Raw genomic sequence first — 16,113 nt, forward strand, 5'->3', positions numbered from 1 at the left:
GTAATTATGAAGTCAAACTCGGCAAAGAATAATGCCCAACGGAGTTGTCTAGAGGATTGGGCTTTTGCGGTTTTCAAATATTGCAGGTTTTGGTGATCCGTAATCACAGTAACGGTGTGTCGGGCCCCCAGCAGATAATGCCGCCAAGCCTTAAAGGCAGACTTGATAGCCAGAAGTTCCTTGTCAGTAATCGTGTAATTGATTTCAGGAGGCGAGAATTTGCGGGACCAAAATGCCACGGGATGCAACTGATTGGTTACCGTGTCCTTTTGTGATAGAACTGCCCCCATGGCAAGGCTTGAAGCATCAGTTTCCACGATGTAGGGGAGTTCGGGGCGAGGGTGTTTTAAGATTGGTGCAGAGATAAATTTAGTCTTCAAATCCTGGAAAGCTTGTTCCGCCTTGGTAGACCATTCAAAACGTTTGTTTTTCTTTAACAAGGCAGTGATGGGCTGGACTATTCGAGAGAATTCGGGATAAACCTGCGGTAAATGTTAGCGAAGCCTAACATGCTTTGCACACCTTTTACGGAGGATGGTGATGGCCATTTGAGAACTGCATCGACCTTCTTTGAATCCATACGCACTCCGCCAGGTGATAATATGAATCCCAAGAATTCAACTTCAGTCACGTTGAAAACACATTTTTCCAACTTAGCGAAAAGTTTGTGTTGACGCAATCTTTCGAGGACGATTTTCACGTGTTTCCGATGTTCAGATTCCGATTAAGAATAAACGAGGATGTCGTCAATGTAAACAACAACACACACATCTATGAGCTCTCTGAGGACATCGTTCATAAAATATTGAAAGGCGGCCGGGGCATTGCAAAGTCCAAAGGGCATGACCTGATATTCAAATAGGCCATACTTGGTGCGGAAGGCCGTCTTCCATTCATCGCCCTCTTTTACTCGTACCAAGTGGTAAGCTCCTCTAAGATCCAGCTTTGTATATATGCATGCTTTTCTGACTTGGTCCAGGAGTTCAGGGATCAAAGGTAACGGATATCTATTCTTAACGGTGATCTGGTTCAGGGAGCGATAATCTATACAAGTTCTAAGGTCTCCTTCCTTTTTTGGAACGAAGAACAAAGCTGAAGAAGCAGGGGACTTGGAAGGACGAATAAACCCATTTGCCAGGTATTGATCCAGGTATTGTCGAAGGTGAAGGTTCTCAGGCTCGGTGAGGGCATAAATTCTACTACAAGGAGGAGTAGATCCAGGTATCAGGTCTATCTGGCAGTCATAAGACCTAGGAGGAGGTAGAGAGTTAGCCTGATCCTTCCGGAAAACATCTTGGTATTCTAGGTATTCGGGAGGTAACTGGGGAGTCTCTGAAGAAATTGCTGCCAGTGCAACACCAGGTGGAGGGTGACAAGTAAAGACACATTCTGGAAACTGGACCGTTCTTGCTCGCCAATCGATCAGAGGATTGTGTTTCTCTAACCAAGGTATTCCTAGAATAATCTGAAACTGAGGGGCCTTGATCACATCGAACACGATCTTCTCATGGTGTCCATCTTGACTTACTAGCGTCACCTCTTGAGTGGTATGCGTTACTGGCCCGGAGGCTATCTCCGTACCATCCACCGTAGTAATGACGTCCTTTACAGCCTTGGGACAAAGAGTTAGATTCATCCTCAAAACCATTTCATGATCCACATAATTGCCGATGGCACCGCTGTCGACGTAAGCTTCAATTGCATGTAATCGATCCGGATTATCAGGGCTAATGAGGACCATAGGTATCACGAAATGCGAGGTCACGGAACTGGTTTTCACGCTCGGCAAGAGGACCTCTATTCTTGTTGGGCGAGGTCGTTTCCCTGCTCAGAGTTTGTAACTTTGGTAACTGCAGCTCCTACTGCCTTCTTGGCAGGTTTCACCGGACAGTCTCGAAGAAAGTGCCCTGAGTTTCCGCAATAGAGGCATAATTGCAACTGTTTTCTCCTTTCCCGCTCCTTTTGTGTTAGAGGACCTTTCAGACCCCCTATTTGCATGGGTTCCCCGGAGTCTACTCCTTTGGAAGGAGTTGGCGGTTTGGAAAATACTCGAGCATCAAACTTGGAACGATCGGCCTTCCTGTTCTGCAGTCTGTGATCTATTTGAACGACTAAGTCTATATAGTCCGAACAATCTTGTGGGGGATTCACTACTTGGGCTAACACATCTTTGAGCTCTCCACGTAGACCTCTATAAAACAGCGTAATCCTTTTGTCCTCAGGCCATTGAGTTTCCACTATCAGTCTGTTGAAAGACGCAATATAAGCCAAAAGGTCTTGATTACCTTGTCGCAACGAAAGAAGCTCATTGTCCAAGGCCTGCCCCTGTGAATGTCTTGCGAACAGTTTTTCCATACTGAGCTGAAAAGCTTGAAAATCATGGAGGACCGGATCATCTTGATTTACTAGAGGGGTCGACCAGTCTGCCGCATTGCCACTAAAGTACGAAAGCACGAAAGCTACTTTAGCTTGATCAGTTGGAAAGGCTGCTGGCCGGCATAAGAAATGCAACCGGCACTGATTGATAAATACTGCAAACCTCTTTGGGTCACCAGAAAATCGTTCGGGCGGAGCCAGAGGTACATTCCCAGGTAGGTTGATCTGCACTGGATTCATAGAGGATGTAGAAGGAAGATTTCCCCCAGATGCGGGTAACGGGGTCTGTCCGGCTTGTGACTGTAGCAATTGACTAGCGAGATCATCTGTTCGCTCCTTGGAAATAATCAGTTCCCTTCTTAGAGCGTTCGTTTCCTGACGGGCTGCATGCACTTCTGCCCTTAGTTCCCCAAGTAACTGGGCTAGCTGGTCGGTATCCGAGATTTCCATAGCGCCTGGACGGGAGTTTTGTGGTAGGCTTTGTGTTCTGTAACGCTCACCTGATTCCCGTAGAGGCGCCGGTCTTGACTGGGCGTATACCGTATCTTCAAAGGTGATGTGTAGCACACGGCTGGCTCTTTGGGCTGGACCTCTGTGCACTGTATGTCTGACTCGAAGGGTAAGATGTCTGCAGATAGAAAATATGTGATTAAGGAACTGGGTTATTGAATGTCTCTCTCTTCTTCCCTTTCTCTTCTCCTGTAGAACCCCAAAGGTTAACGCTCTCACCTTAGGTAAGTGAACGCCGTGCTCTCCATCTGCCTCGGGGCAGGGTGCTGTAACCAGTTTCTTCACTGGATAAAGGGAGCAGGCCTCTTGACTTCAGAGGACTGCTGTCCGTCGTTTACTGCACGAACGGTAAGTTTCGAGTAATTCTAATGTCTTTAAAGTCTTTAGTAATGATGTTTCTTGTTTTGCAGGGTTCCGGCGATGGCGGATGACGGGCTGAAGTGAGTTGAAGATGGAGCCCGTGTGATGAATAGAAGCGCCTGGAAGAACGTAAGTAAGCGCTTGTTGCCTGCTTCACGATGCGCTCTAACTGTCTTTTTATTTTGCAGATACAAGTTTGGAGCGACTGCAGGGTGCCGGAATACCCACTGGGTTAGATGTGGAAAGGAGTAATGGCACGTGAGTATTAAAGTTCCCCAATGTCTTTAAACGCACCTTGTTTTGTCTTTCAGATGCGGGATGCAGCGCCAAAGGCCTCCGGAGCGTGCGAAGAGTTGGTAAGCTTTTGTCTTTCAGATGCCGGAATGCAGTGTGAAGACCTCTGGAGCGCATGAAGAGTAGGTAAGCCTTTGTCTTTCAGATGCCGGAATGCAGCGCGAGGCGTTGGTGACAGCCGATGGACCAGGTAAGTGAAGAGCTGTCACTGAAGACTGTAATGCTAACCTGTTCTTTCTTGTCTTTATAGGTGTTGCTGAAGACTGGATTCAGGATGGTAAGCCTTTTTCCTTAGGCCCAGGATCAGATGCAGAAGACACGATGAGCGTTCTGCTGCAGAGGATGCAGAATAACGCAAAGCAAGATTCATCCATCGGGTGTGGTTTAAATAGCCTCCTGTAGTGCTTAGGTGTCTCCTGGGTCCAAAAGGTCCCAATTGGGACTGGTTGGCACTCGGAACCTGGGTTATGGATCTGCTTCCAAGGGAGTTGGGAAAACCCTGACCTTTTGGAAGCAGAGATCATGACAGTTTAGGATTTTTGGACACAGGATGGAGGACGCTGTTTTGTTTAACATCCTGACACAGATGTTCCTTAGTTTTGTTGAAACATCGAAACTCCTCTTACAATTAGGGATAGATAGGATTCATCCCAACCCTTTGGAAATACAAGTCTATAACCAAAAATAAATATGCCACTGCGTCTAAGTCTTACGCTTTATCCCTTACATAGCATAAGGGTCTCTTCAGTGCCTTGTAACTTGTGAGCCCCTTCCTGTGTTCTGCAGTAAGTGCTCAACAATTTGTTGAGAAGGCTCATCTCAATGCTCTGTAAGGTTTAAGTTACTTACCTGTAACTATTGTTCTCCAGAATGGGTCTGGCATGGTTTCGCATGCTCATGAATATTCCATGTCATCAGACTGGTAATCCTCCGTGAAAGAAAAAACAGTTTCACTTTCACTCTAAAACTGTATTTCTCCTCTAAACCAATCACTGACCTCTGGGTCATACTGCCCCCATCCAATGACAGTCCTCTACCTAAGCCCCTCCTCAGGCAGCCATCTTCAGATTTGGTAGCACGTAAAGTGGCAGTAGGACCAAGAGAAGAGCCTGAGAGGGGTATGCGGGAGGGTTCGCATGTGAATCCATACCAGACCCATGCTGGAGAACAACAGTTACAGGTAAGTAACTTGTTCCTTCTCCAGCATGGGATCTGGCATGGATTCACATGCTCATGAATACAAGACTACATAGCAGTAGACACATGCACAACCACGGGAGGTGGCAAGGCTCAACATTAAGCATTTCAACAACTCAACATTAAGCATCTCTTACCTCTTCACCAGGCTCACCTTCAAGCAAACAGGTTGCGCAGCACTGCTTGGCCGACTCTGGACTCCTCCCTGGAATCCCAGTCGACGCAGTAGAATCTCGTGAAGGTGTGCGTCAACCTCCACATCGCAGCCCTGCAGATGTCCAGCAGGGGCACACCAGACAGGAATGCCATAGTTGCAGTGATCCCTCTGGCCGAATGGGCTCTCGAAAGGCCAGGCAACGGTCGGCTTGCCAACCGGTGACAATGGGTGATGCAGCCGGAGAGCCACCTGGAAATGGAAGCCTTGGAGAGGGCCTTCCCTTGGTTCACAGGGCCAAGGTTCACAAAACAGCTGTGATGTCTTCCGAAAATCCTTCATTCGGTCCATGTAGAACTTCAGCGCTCTAGCCACATCCAGCGAGTGCAAAGTCCTCTCAGCCGGCGGCGAAGGCAACGGGAAGAAAACAGGCAACACCAAGGGCTCGTTGAGATGGAAGTCAGACGGCACCTTGGGCATGAAGGATGGGTGCATCCTCAGCACGACCCTCGTTGCGTGGAAAGTCAAGTACGGAGGCTTACAGGAGAGGGCCTGGATCTCTCCCACTCATTGTGCAGAGGTGATGACCACCAGGAACGTGGTCTTCAATGACAGGAATTTCAGAGGTGCCAAATGCAGAGGCTCGAACGGGGGACCCATGAGCCTAGTGTGGACCACATTGAGCTCCCACGCCGGGGCCGGAGCCTTCACCGGTGGGAACGAGCGGAAAAGTCCTTTCATGATCTCCTTAACCAGGCAATGCAACCACAGCGACGATCGCCCCGGAGTACCGGTGTAGCGGGAGATAGCCACCAGATGGATCTTGATAGAGGCGTGCGCCAGCCCCTTTGGGGGGGCGTAATCTGTAGAGGGTTTATCTTCTGTGAACGGCACCAGACGGTGAACCTCTTCCATTTATGTCCGTAGCACTGAAGAGTCAAAGAAGCCCTGGCCTTGGCAAGCACCTCCTTGCAGTCCGCCGGGATCTCGTACCCACCAAACTCTAGTCCTGCAGGAGCCAGGCGGCGATGACGGGTCGTGGTGCAGGATTTCACCTTCTTCCCTGGCGAGACTATCTGCGTCTGCCTGAAGCTTGACAAGTCCAGAAGGTCCGGGTACCATATCTGCCTCAGCCACGCTGGTGCGACAAGGATCATCCTGCACCGGGACCGTCTGAGTTGACTGATGAGTAGTAGGAGCAACGGTGGGAACACAGAGAAACAGGCCGTCGCAGGGGAATGAAATGCATCCCCTATGCTCCCAGACTGGGGAAACCTGCTGGCAAACCTCCAGCACTTGGTGTTCATCTCCGTCGCAAAGAGATCAATCTGGGGATTGCCCAATCGTTGGAACAGTAGGCCCACCTGATCCTACCGAAGTTCCCACTCGTGGCAAGAGCGCAGCTCCCTGCTGAGTGAGTTGGCGACAGTGTTCTTCACTCCTACCAGATGAAAGGGTACCAGGAACATCCTTTGGGCGATGGCCCAGTGCCATAGGTCCTGCTCTTTCTTGGAGCGAGCAGGGGATCTGGAGCCCCCCTGCTTCCGAATGTAGAACATCGTCGTGGCTCTGTCGGTGAAGACTTGCAACACCTTGCTCTTGAAGGACAGAAGCAATGACTTGAGGGCCCAAAACACAGCCCGGAGCTCCAGGACTTTGATGTGCAACGACTCATCCTCCGGGAGCCAAAGGCCTCTTGCGTGGAGATTTCCAGCGTGTTCACCCCATCCCTCCAGGGAGGCGTCCGTTGTCACAGTCTCCTGATGTGCTGGGGTCTGAAAGTTTGTGCCCGCTGCAAGATGCGTGCAGACCCCCCCACCATACAACCGCCCGACGGAATGTCTCATTGAGGGCGATCCTGTCCTCGAAGCTTCCCTTCGCCTGCATCCACCGGGCGTCGAGGAACTCCTGCAGCGGCTGCATCCGCGGTCTGCACAGCTGAACGAGGTAGATGCATGGCGACATCATGACGAGCAGGGACTTGATGGACCTCACCCTGACAACCTTCATGGCCAACAGCCGTTGTACGTTGCCCAGGATGGCCTTTATCCTGTCCTCCGACGGCGCGGCTAGGTGCGTCACTGTGTTGAGTCTGGCTCCCAGGAACTGGGCGCCCTGCGATGGCTCCAAGCAGGACTTCACATAGTTTATCGAGAACCCCAGTTCTGTGAGCAGGTGGATGGTCCTCGCTGTGTGTTTGCCGGCAAGTTCCTTTGACTTCGCTCGGATGAGCCAATCGCCCAAATAGGGGTAGACGTGGATCCCCTGCAGGTGCGCCGCCACCGGTGCCAGGCACTTGGTGAAGACCCTTGGGGCCGACTTCAGGCCGAAGGGGAGGGCCCTGAACTGGTAGTGCCGTCCTTGGACCACGAAGCGCAGAAACTTTCGGTGCCCCTTGCCTTGAAGACATTCTCCTTTGTGTTCGGCCATGTCCACGCGGGGTAGGCCTCAAAGATATTCCGGAATCCTCCAAGAAGTGAAATTCGAGGAAAATTTGCCCTTGAGGGGCGTAGAGATTTCCGAAATGGGTCCCCGTTAATCGGAAGAAGAATCGGTAATGCTTGAGCCTAGATTTGACCGAAAAAGTAAGAGTAAACTCTTTGAAAAAACGCAATACGTTTTAAAAGCTCGAGAGCTAAGCACGAGGACTCCCAACACTTGAACGTGCGGTAAAAATCTGAAGATGGCTGCCTGAGGAGGGGCGTTTAGGTAGAGGGTAGTCATGGCTGGGGGCAGTATGTATGACCCATAGACTAGTGATTGGTTATTAGGAGAAAGACAGTTCAGAAACGAAACTGATTTTTTTCTTTTACCGAGGATTCCCAGCCTGACGACAGGGAATATTCATGAGCATGTGAATCCATGCCAGACCTCATGCTGGAGAATCAGTGTGCTACTCCTTGTGCAGTGAACTGTGTGATCATTCTGGTCTCCAGAGCGTTTCATCCTGTGGTTATGAACATTGATTCATAAAGCGTGCAACCACTGGTGTCTTGATGCTGCAAACGCAGCAAGGGCGAGGATTAAGGAAAACACTATTAAGTTAGTCAGGAGAAAAATGTCTATGAATTTTCCCATGGTCTTAACTACATGGCAAATAGAAGAGGATTCCAAAAGGGAGAGACAAAAAAGGCAATTCCAGAGTAAATCTGATACCATGGAATAGGCTCAACCAACCTTCCTTTCACAGATTGATTGACACAGACCATAATGACCAAGTTGAGATGTACTGTTGGTATTTAGCACGAACGAAAGCAGGTCTATACCAGTAGAAGGCTGACAGCCCAAAGCACTTACTGTCTGGGGCCAATGGGGCTTACAGGGCCATGTAGAGATGAGGGCAACGCGACTAGCTTTCTGAATAAAGGGAGCCCCTGAAGCAGATGGTCTGCCCAACTAAAAAGAAGGCATTCCACAGTAAGGAGGAAACTATGGCTGAGATGATGTGCACACATGCGTCAGAAGGAGGAAAAGACAGATGCAATAAAGAGTCTTAATTTGGAAAGCACAAGAAAAAGTTCATAATTTAATCTAAGGAGATGGAGAAAGTTTATAATCTCATGAGAACCCCCAATGGCTAACTATGAGGGAAGGAGCAAGTAACACCAGTGTTGCCCACCTGCAAACTGTACTATTTGCTCATCACTGCTCCCACTTAGCTTCTCATGTGTTCCTTATTTTGGGGCAATGGGCACAATAAGTACAGGTCTCAGATAGCTGGGCTCTGGACACAAGGATTTATATACAATGCACCTCAACTCTACCCTACATCACGCAAACCCTCTTGCCAAGTGTCCAGGTGCTGCATGTGTGCACCTACCGGTGCCCAATATTGTGTGCCCATCTGGATCCTGCATTTAATTAGACCCTCCCTGTGCCTTATGTTTAGTGTTCTCTTCTCCTACTGTGTGCCCTTTCCTGTGTCCCACCCATAGGCCATGCACTGTACCTCTGCCCCTCCCACCCCCGCAGTCACCAGGCTCGGTACCCACCTGATTCTGGGACTCCACCAGGCTTCTGACAATTGTGGACAGGTCCTCACTCAGAATCCGGTGCAGGGTAGCCCTGCGCTCGCTCTCCTTCTTGAGAAGAAACATTCCACTGCTTTCCTCAGAGGATGCTGAAGATGTGAGATCTGTACCCAGGTCTGTTGGAGTGCTAAGGGAATAAGGAAACACACATGGGTTAGTCTAGGGCTCTGCTGCACATTGGCGGTTTTACTGCAATAAGGACTATGGACCAGATTCTCAAAGCTTTTTCGGCACATTTCCTCCCTTGCACCCAAAAAAAGGAACAACCCAATTCACAAAGGGCATCTGAATGAGCACATCTTAAACAAATGGGCTGCGCTTTTGAATTCCCAGAAATTGGGGTCACCCCCATACGCAAATCACAGCAGGGTCATTTCTGACCGGGTCATGATTTTCTTGAAATGTGACAGCCGCCAGCTCAACTGTGGCTGTTAAACTTGCATTTCTATCCTACACAAACAAGAAATGAATGGAAATGCTTTTTCAGTCATTTCACTGAGATGGCCCGTCTTGGTGAACTACGCTCACAGCAAGCTGGGAGACTGTCATAAGCTAGTGTCAGGATAGCGCTGCCAACACTAATGTAAGGAATGTATGTAAGGGGGCATCTTTCCGTTACAGTCCACACCTCCAGAAATGCTTAGGTCACCTTTGTGAATAAGTAGAACTGAGCATTTCTAAAAGCAGCGCAAATAAAACAATCTCATTCTCTGCACTGCTTTCATTTGCACTGCTTTTGAGAATCTGGCACAGTAACTCCAGAGAACAGATGCCGGTCCATCCTTCTAGCCCCAATTAATATACGAACAAGAAACAAAACATTTGTATTTGATGCAGAAATGAGCAGACAGGAATATGGTGCTTGATAATAACTAATGGCTCTTTAAGGACTCAGCTTTGCACCATTCAACATTTCTCATATAGTGTTCATTGCACTACATACATACAATATTATATAATATTATAGACGTGAGAAGCTATGAGAAGCACAGATGGCCTTTTGGTACATTAGATACCTGAAGTGATGCCAGTCTGGTTGGTTTTATATGAAATGCTGCAGAAGGCCAGATAGTGCCATCATTTAACCCTTCTGAGAAAAAAACACAGAATCGTAGGATACACGATCAGGTGAGATTTGAGCGCTGGTTTCTCACGGGAGTAAACATTGGGTTCCATACTGCTCCTGTTGACTGATACCTACCTCTTGGTTATTTAAATAGGCCTGCGGGAAGGTTTAGACACGGCCGCGAACAGCTACAGCGACATGAGAAGTCAAATACACCTTGCGCTCTAAGAAGCACGTGAAGCGATCATGTTTCAAGCAATTGTTGCTGGGTAAGCACACATGTGGGGCATGTTAAAAATGTACTAGTAGAGACAGTTCGCCCTCTTGTGTATAACATCGGGAATATATGGGATACATTACTCACCGTAATCCTATTTCTGATGCTTGTATCTGCTTAGATTCACATGCTGTGCATAGGCCGACATCTAGTGGAAGCTGCAGAGTATTACAGTTTGTTTTTTGAAACTCGAAAATGGGCGTCGACATAGGGCATGCCAGTAATACTATCCCTAGTGTGACGTCCACTGTACCCATGATCCCTCACGCGTCTAGGACCCTCAGATTGTATTTTTTCTGACATGAGGTAGCATGAGGAGTAGCGTGAGTACAGATGATCCAAGCAGATAGAAGATAGATAAGATATGACTACAAGCCTCCATGCGCCTTCTCTCAGAGGGGAGGAAGGGTGGGTCACATATGAATCTAAGCAGATACAAGCATCAGGAATACGATTACGGTGAGTAATGTATCACTTCTGAGGCTTGTGGAATCTGCTTAGATCACATGCTGTGCATAGATTAGCGAGCAGTGTTAGAAGGAGGTGGGATTTGAGAAGGGTCATGAGCAAATAAATGTCTTAGAACCACTTGTCCCTCTTGAGTATCTGTCTTGGAATGGGTGTCAATTCAGTAGTGCTGAGTAAAAGAATAGAGCTCCAAGTAGCTGCTTTGCAAATGGTGTCAAGGGGAACATTTGCAATGAAAGCCAGAGTGGCCCCAATGCCTCTTGTCGAGTGGGATCTGGGCGTAAAAGGCAATGTTTTGTCAGAAAGAGAGTAACAAAACTGGATACAGTTGACAATCCACTTGGAGATGGCACCCTTAGAGAAGCGATCTCCTTATTTGCCTGTGGCTACGGAGACAAACAGTTGATCTGTTTTCCTAAGCGGTCTGGTCTTGTTTACGTAGTAAAGGACCGCCCTACGCACATCTAGGGTGTGTAGTTTAACCTCAGCTGAGCATTGTGGGTTTTGGAAGAAAGCCGGAAGCGCGATGGACTGGTTTACATGGAATTTAGAAATAAAGTTTAGGTGAGAACCTAGGGTGTGTCAGTAAAACCAGCTTATCCTTATGAATAGTAAAGAAAGGATCCTGCACTGACAGAGCCTGAATTTAATGTAATGGCCACTAAGAAGGCAGTCTTATAGGTCAGGTGTTTGAGACTTGTCTTATGCATGGGCTCGAATGGGGGGCCCATGAGTTTAGATAGCACTACGTTCAGGTCCCATCCTGGTGGTGGGTTAGATATAGGAGGATGAAGTCTCTTTATTCCCTCCATGAAGGCTTTAACCACGGGTACCTTCCACCACGACACCTTGCTATGTGAGGTGGTGTACGCTGACAGTGCTGCCAGGTGTACCTTTAGTGAGTTGAAAACCAACCCTGCATCCAGCAGGTGGAGCATGTATGTCACGATTGTGGAAGGAGTGCAATCAACTGGGTTGATTCGTTTATTCTGGCACCAGATAACGAATCTCTTCCATTTGTCGAAGTATCAATGCCTCGTGTTCGGTTTCCTAGACTCTTTTAGGATGTCCATACACCTCTGTGGTAAATTGAGATGTCCAAACTCTATGACCTCAGGAGCCATGCTGCTAGGTTCATGGAGTTAGGTAGAGGATGCACCTTCTGACCTTGGTGCTGGAACAAAAGATTGTACCAGCCCGGGAGTTTGATGGGATCGCACACCGAAAGTCTGCGTAGGTGTGGAAACCACGGTTGTCTCGCCCACATGGGAGCAACTAGGACGAGCCTCATCGACTCTCTGTTCCTCTTGTTCACCACCTTCCTGATGAGGAGTTGGTGGAAAAGCGTACGCAAACATCCCTGACCAGTACATCCACAGGGCGTTCCCCAGGGAGTCTGGTTGGGGAAACCTGGATGCGAATCCTGGGCACTGTCTGTTTTCGCTTGTGGTGAATAGGTCTATAGTGGGGAAACCCCACTGAGAGAAGAGATCTTCTACGATTTCTCTGTGTAGACACCATTCGTGTTCCTCCGGAAGGGGATCTCTGCTCAAAGCGTCCGCTAGAGAATTGAGATCCCCTGGAACATGTTGAGATGACAGAAAGATGTTCCGTCTGAGTGCCCATATCCAAATTTTCTGTGCAAGTCTGGACAGATTTGGCGAACGAGTCCCTCCTTGCTTGTTCAGGTAGAACATGGCTGTCGTGCTGTCCGTCCGGATCTGCACCGACAGGTTCAGTAGGTGGGGCTCGAACGCTTGAAGTGCTCTGAAAACTGCCAGACGCTCTAGCAGGTTGATGTGATTCTTGGCCACTGTGTGAGACCAGAGACCCTGAGATGTGTGGTGGAGATGGTGAGCTCCCCATCCGGTCAGGAATGCGTCCATCGTGACTACCACCTGTATCTCAGGATCGTAAAAGGGTTTCCCCTTGGATAGATGGTCTCTTGTACACCAGTGGAGGCTTTGTACAAGTGTTGGCGAAACGACAACTAGATCGTCCCACTGACCACTTGCCTGAGACCATAGTTTCGCCAACCATTCTTGCATGGGACGCATGCGCAGGCGCGCGTGGTGGACCAGGTAAATACATGACGCCATCATGCCCAGCAAACGCATTGCTTTGCGTACTGTTATCTGGCGACCAGTTTGATATTGCGGAATTTGCAGTAGTATATTCCGAATTCTTTCCTCTGAAGGAAAAGCCAACCCCTCTTGAGTATTTAGAACAGCTCCTAGGAACTGCTTGGAGGTGCTGGGCACCAGATTTTTTCTCGTTTATGGAGAAGCCCAATTCGAAGAGGAGGTCGATAGTTCTTTGAATGTTTGTCCTGCAAATTACTGGGTTCTCCCCTGTGATGAGCCAGTCGTCCAGATAAGGGTACACTGGGATTGCCTCCCTGCGTAGGTGTGCCGCCGCCACCGCCAGTACCTTGGTGAATACCCTGGGAGCCGAGGCTATCCCGAAGGGCAGTACCTTGTACTGGTAGTGCTGACTGTCCACCTTGAAGCGCAGATATTTTATGTGCGCTGGGAACATGGAAATATGAAAATAGGCATCTTTCATATCCAATGTTGCCATGTAATCCCCCTTTTTTAGGAGGGAATTACCTCTTGAAGAGTAGTCATGTGAAATATTTGGGGCTTGACATACTTGTTTGCAGGCCGTAAGTCCAATACTGGGCGCATTGTCAAATCTTTTTTTGGCACAAGGAAGTAAGTTGAATAAATACCCTTGTTTACCTGGTGTCCCGGGACGAGTTTTATCACGTCCTTTGCGAGAAGATTTTCAATCTCTTCGAGTAGGATCTTCTGGTGGTCTAAGGAGTGTATTCTTTGTTGTGGTGGGTGGTTTCGGGATGCTCTAGGAGTTCTATGCAGTATCATGCGGACATTGTGGACAGCACCCATCTGTCTGATGTGATCCCTTCCCAAGCTTGGGTGAAGATGGAAATGCGTCACCCTACTGGGGATGCGTGAGAAGGGACCCTGAACGGAGCGTCACTGTTTTGGTGGAGGCGTGCCCCCTCCTTTATTGGGACTGCCTCTACCCCTACCACGACCTCTTTTGTTACCTCTGCCATAACTCTGGGTAGACTGCTGGTTAGTGTTCCATGGAGTACCCTGGCCTTGGGAATAGTTTAAGCCTCTTTGGGAGTTTTGTCCGCGAGGCCGACGAAAATTGCCATTCCCTCTCTGGTTAGGGGGTTTGTTGGTTAGTTGCCCTAGGGACTTGAGTGTCTCGTACTCGTCCTTGGCATTCTTCAGCGCGTCCTTGACCACCTTTCCAAACAATAGATCCGGCTCCACCGGCTTATCTATCAATGATGCTTGGGTCTCGGCCTTGAAACCAGACTGCCGTAGCCAAGCATGCCTCTTGATGACCGTGCTTTCAGCAATTAATCTGCCGGCGTTATCCGCGGCATCAAAGGTTGATTTTAAAATGCAACCTGACACGGCTCTCCCCTCTGCCGAAACTCGTGCCATTTGGCTTTTTAAGGGTTCTGGGGCGGAGTCTATGAGAGCCGCGACTTCTTCCCACTGGTGGCAGTTGTAACTAGCCAGAAGGGTGGTAGAGTTGGCAATCCTTGCCTGGTAGGCAGAAGTGGAGGCTACTTTCCTGCCCAAGCCATAAATCTTCTTGCTCTCCTTGTTGGGGGGAGCTTCGGACGATGACAAGGGTGTTCCCGCCCTCTTACGGGTGTTTGTAACAACCAGGGAGTCCGGTTTGAGATGTCCCCTTATGTACAGTGGGTCAGATTGGGCTGCCCTGAAAAGCTTTTCAATTCTGGGGTTTACTGCCCTAGTGAGATTGGGGTTAACAAGGGAAGGGTCTATCCTCCTTTGTATTGACTTAAGGATAGGGATGGCCTGAGCAACAGGTCTCCTTTCTCCCACCAATTCCTCTGCAAAGTCCCTCTCTTCCTGAGCACCTTGGGTGTCAATGTGGAAGTGCTGTGCCGCTCTGGACAGGACCTCATTCAGGAGAGGCTGGTTGTCGACAGGGGAGTCGGTAACCGCGGGCTCTTTCTCTACCGGGGAATCTACCCAGTATGTATCTGGGTCGTCGTCGTCCTCCTCCTCCTCCTCTTGGTCCTCATCATCCCCATAATAGCCTGTCCCAGTTTGTTCTTCGAACATGCCCACGTCTGGATCCTCACCAAAGGATGGATCTTCCTGATATTGAGAATAGGGCTGTATATAAAAGGGGTCTGAAGACTGAGTTGGTGTTTCACCGCGGGACTTCTTACTTGGGGGTATAGGATCCTTAGAGCCTGAGGGAATTGACCCTTCTGGGGTATAAGAGAGAAAGTGTTCCGGGTTTTTGGCGTAGAAATCTGCCAATGATGACATTCTTGACATTACTCTGTCTATGTCATCACTGGACCATTCCCTTGAACTGGGAATAACTCTTTCCTGGAGTGCTTTCCCTGTTTTATCCTGACTAGACCTAGTGGTTTGAACAGGGGTCTTAGGGACAACAGACTGAGATTTTTCCTGACTAGACCTACTGGCCTGAACAGGGGCCTTAGGGACAAGAGACTGAGACTTGTCCGTCTGTTTAGGTGGAGTAGAATGTAGTTTAGGAGTGGAAGTAGGCTGGGACTGCTTACTTCGTTGTTTTCCCCCCTCCCCGTGGGTGGAAGAGTGTTTCCCCAATTTTTGGGCCCTATCAGAGCTTTTCGATGCCTGGCGCCGAAATTCGGGGGTAGAGTCCCTGACTCTGGAGAGTGTAAGGGATTTGGTAGCAGCCTTCGTGCTGCCTGCAGACGCCGACTCCTGGAGTGCGTAGAGGTTGGCGTCGTCCTCCAGCGACCGAACCTCAGTCACTAAGGGGAGCGAGGCACTCTTAGCAACAGTGGAGGGTTGCCTGGTGTCATGAGGCGATCTTGAACGCGAACGCACAGAGGACACTGACTCGGTGGACCGTTCTTTACGTGCCTCTTTCCGGGACCTTTGTTTGCTGGAAGTGGTGTGGGTAGCGCTCGTGTCGCCGGGGGTCTTCCCTATAGCTGCCCTGCCGGACAACCTTCCGAGGTCGGGGACTTGCACTTGGCTGTCCATCGACGCCACATTGCCCTCGCCGTCCGAAAGTATGGTGTTGCTGCCACCGTTGAAGGCACCCTCCGCGGCTATGGCCTCTTGTCGCCTGGCGTGGTGGGCCCAACGCTTTGTCGAACGGTCCTTAAGGGTCTTCGGATTAAACCAACTGCACGCTCTGCAATTCGCCTCAGGGTGGTCCCTCAGCAAGCAGAGGTTACACATGGCGTGTCTGTCAACCCAAGAATACTTGCGGTTGCACATGGGGCAAAATTGAAAAGGGGTACCCTCCATACGCACCCTGTGGCAGCGGGCTGGGAATGTAGGTATATAAGTAACGT

The 16,113-nt window shown here is 49.3% G+C and overlaps 1 protein-coding gene across 1 annotated transcript in view; it reads right to left on the reverse strand.

Moving 5' to 3' along the window:
* Positions 1-16,113, reverse strand: part of MAP3K6 (mitogen-activated protein kinase kinase kinase 6) — a 1,613,301-nt gene that overhangs the window by 416,765 nt on the left and 1,180,423 nt on the right. The window contains exon 22 of the mRNA XM_069622894.1: positions 8,884-9,049. Within this exon, the coding sequence (XP_069478995.1) occupies positions 8,884-9,049 (166 nt within the window). The remainder of the gene's footprint in view (positions 1-8,883; positions 9,050-16,113) is intronic.

This window comes from Ambystoma mexicanum, chromosome 11 (genome assembly GCF_040938575.1).
Source record: "Ambystoma mexicanum isolate Mex_15411 chromosome 11, UKY_AmexF1_1, whole genome shotgun sequence".
NCBI lineage: Eukaryota > Metazoa > Chordata > Amphibia > Caudata > Ambystomatidae > Ambystoma > Ambystoma mexicanum.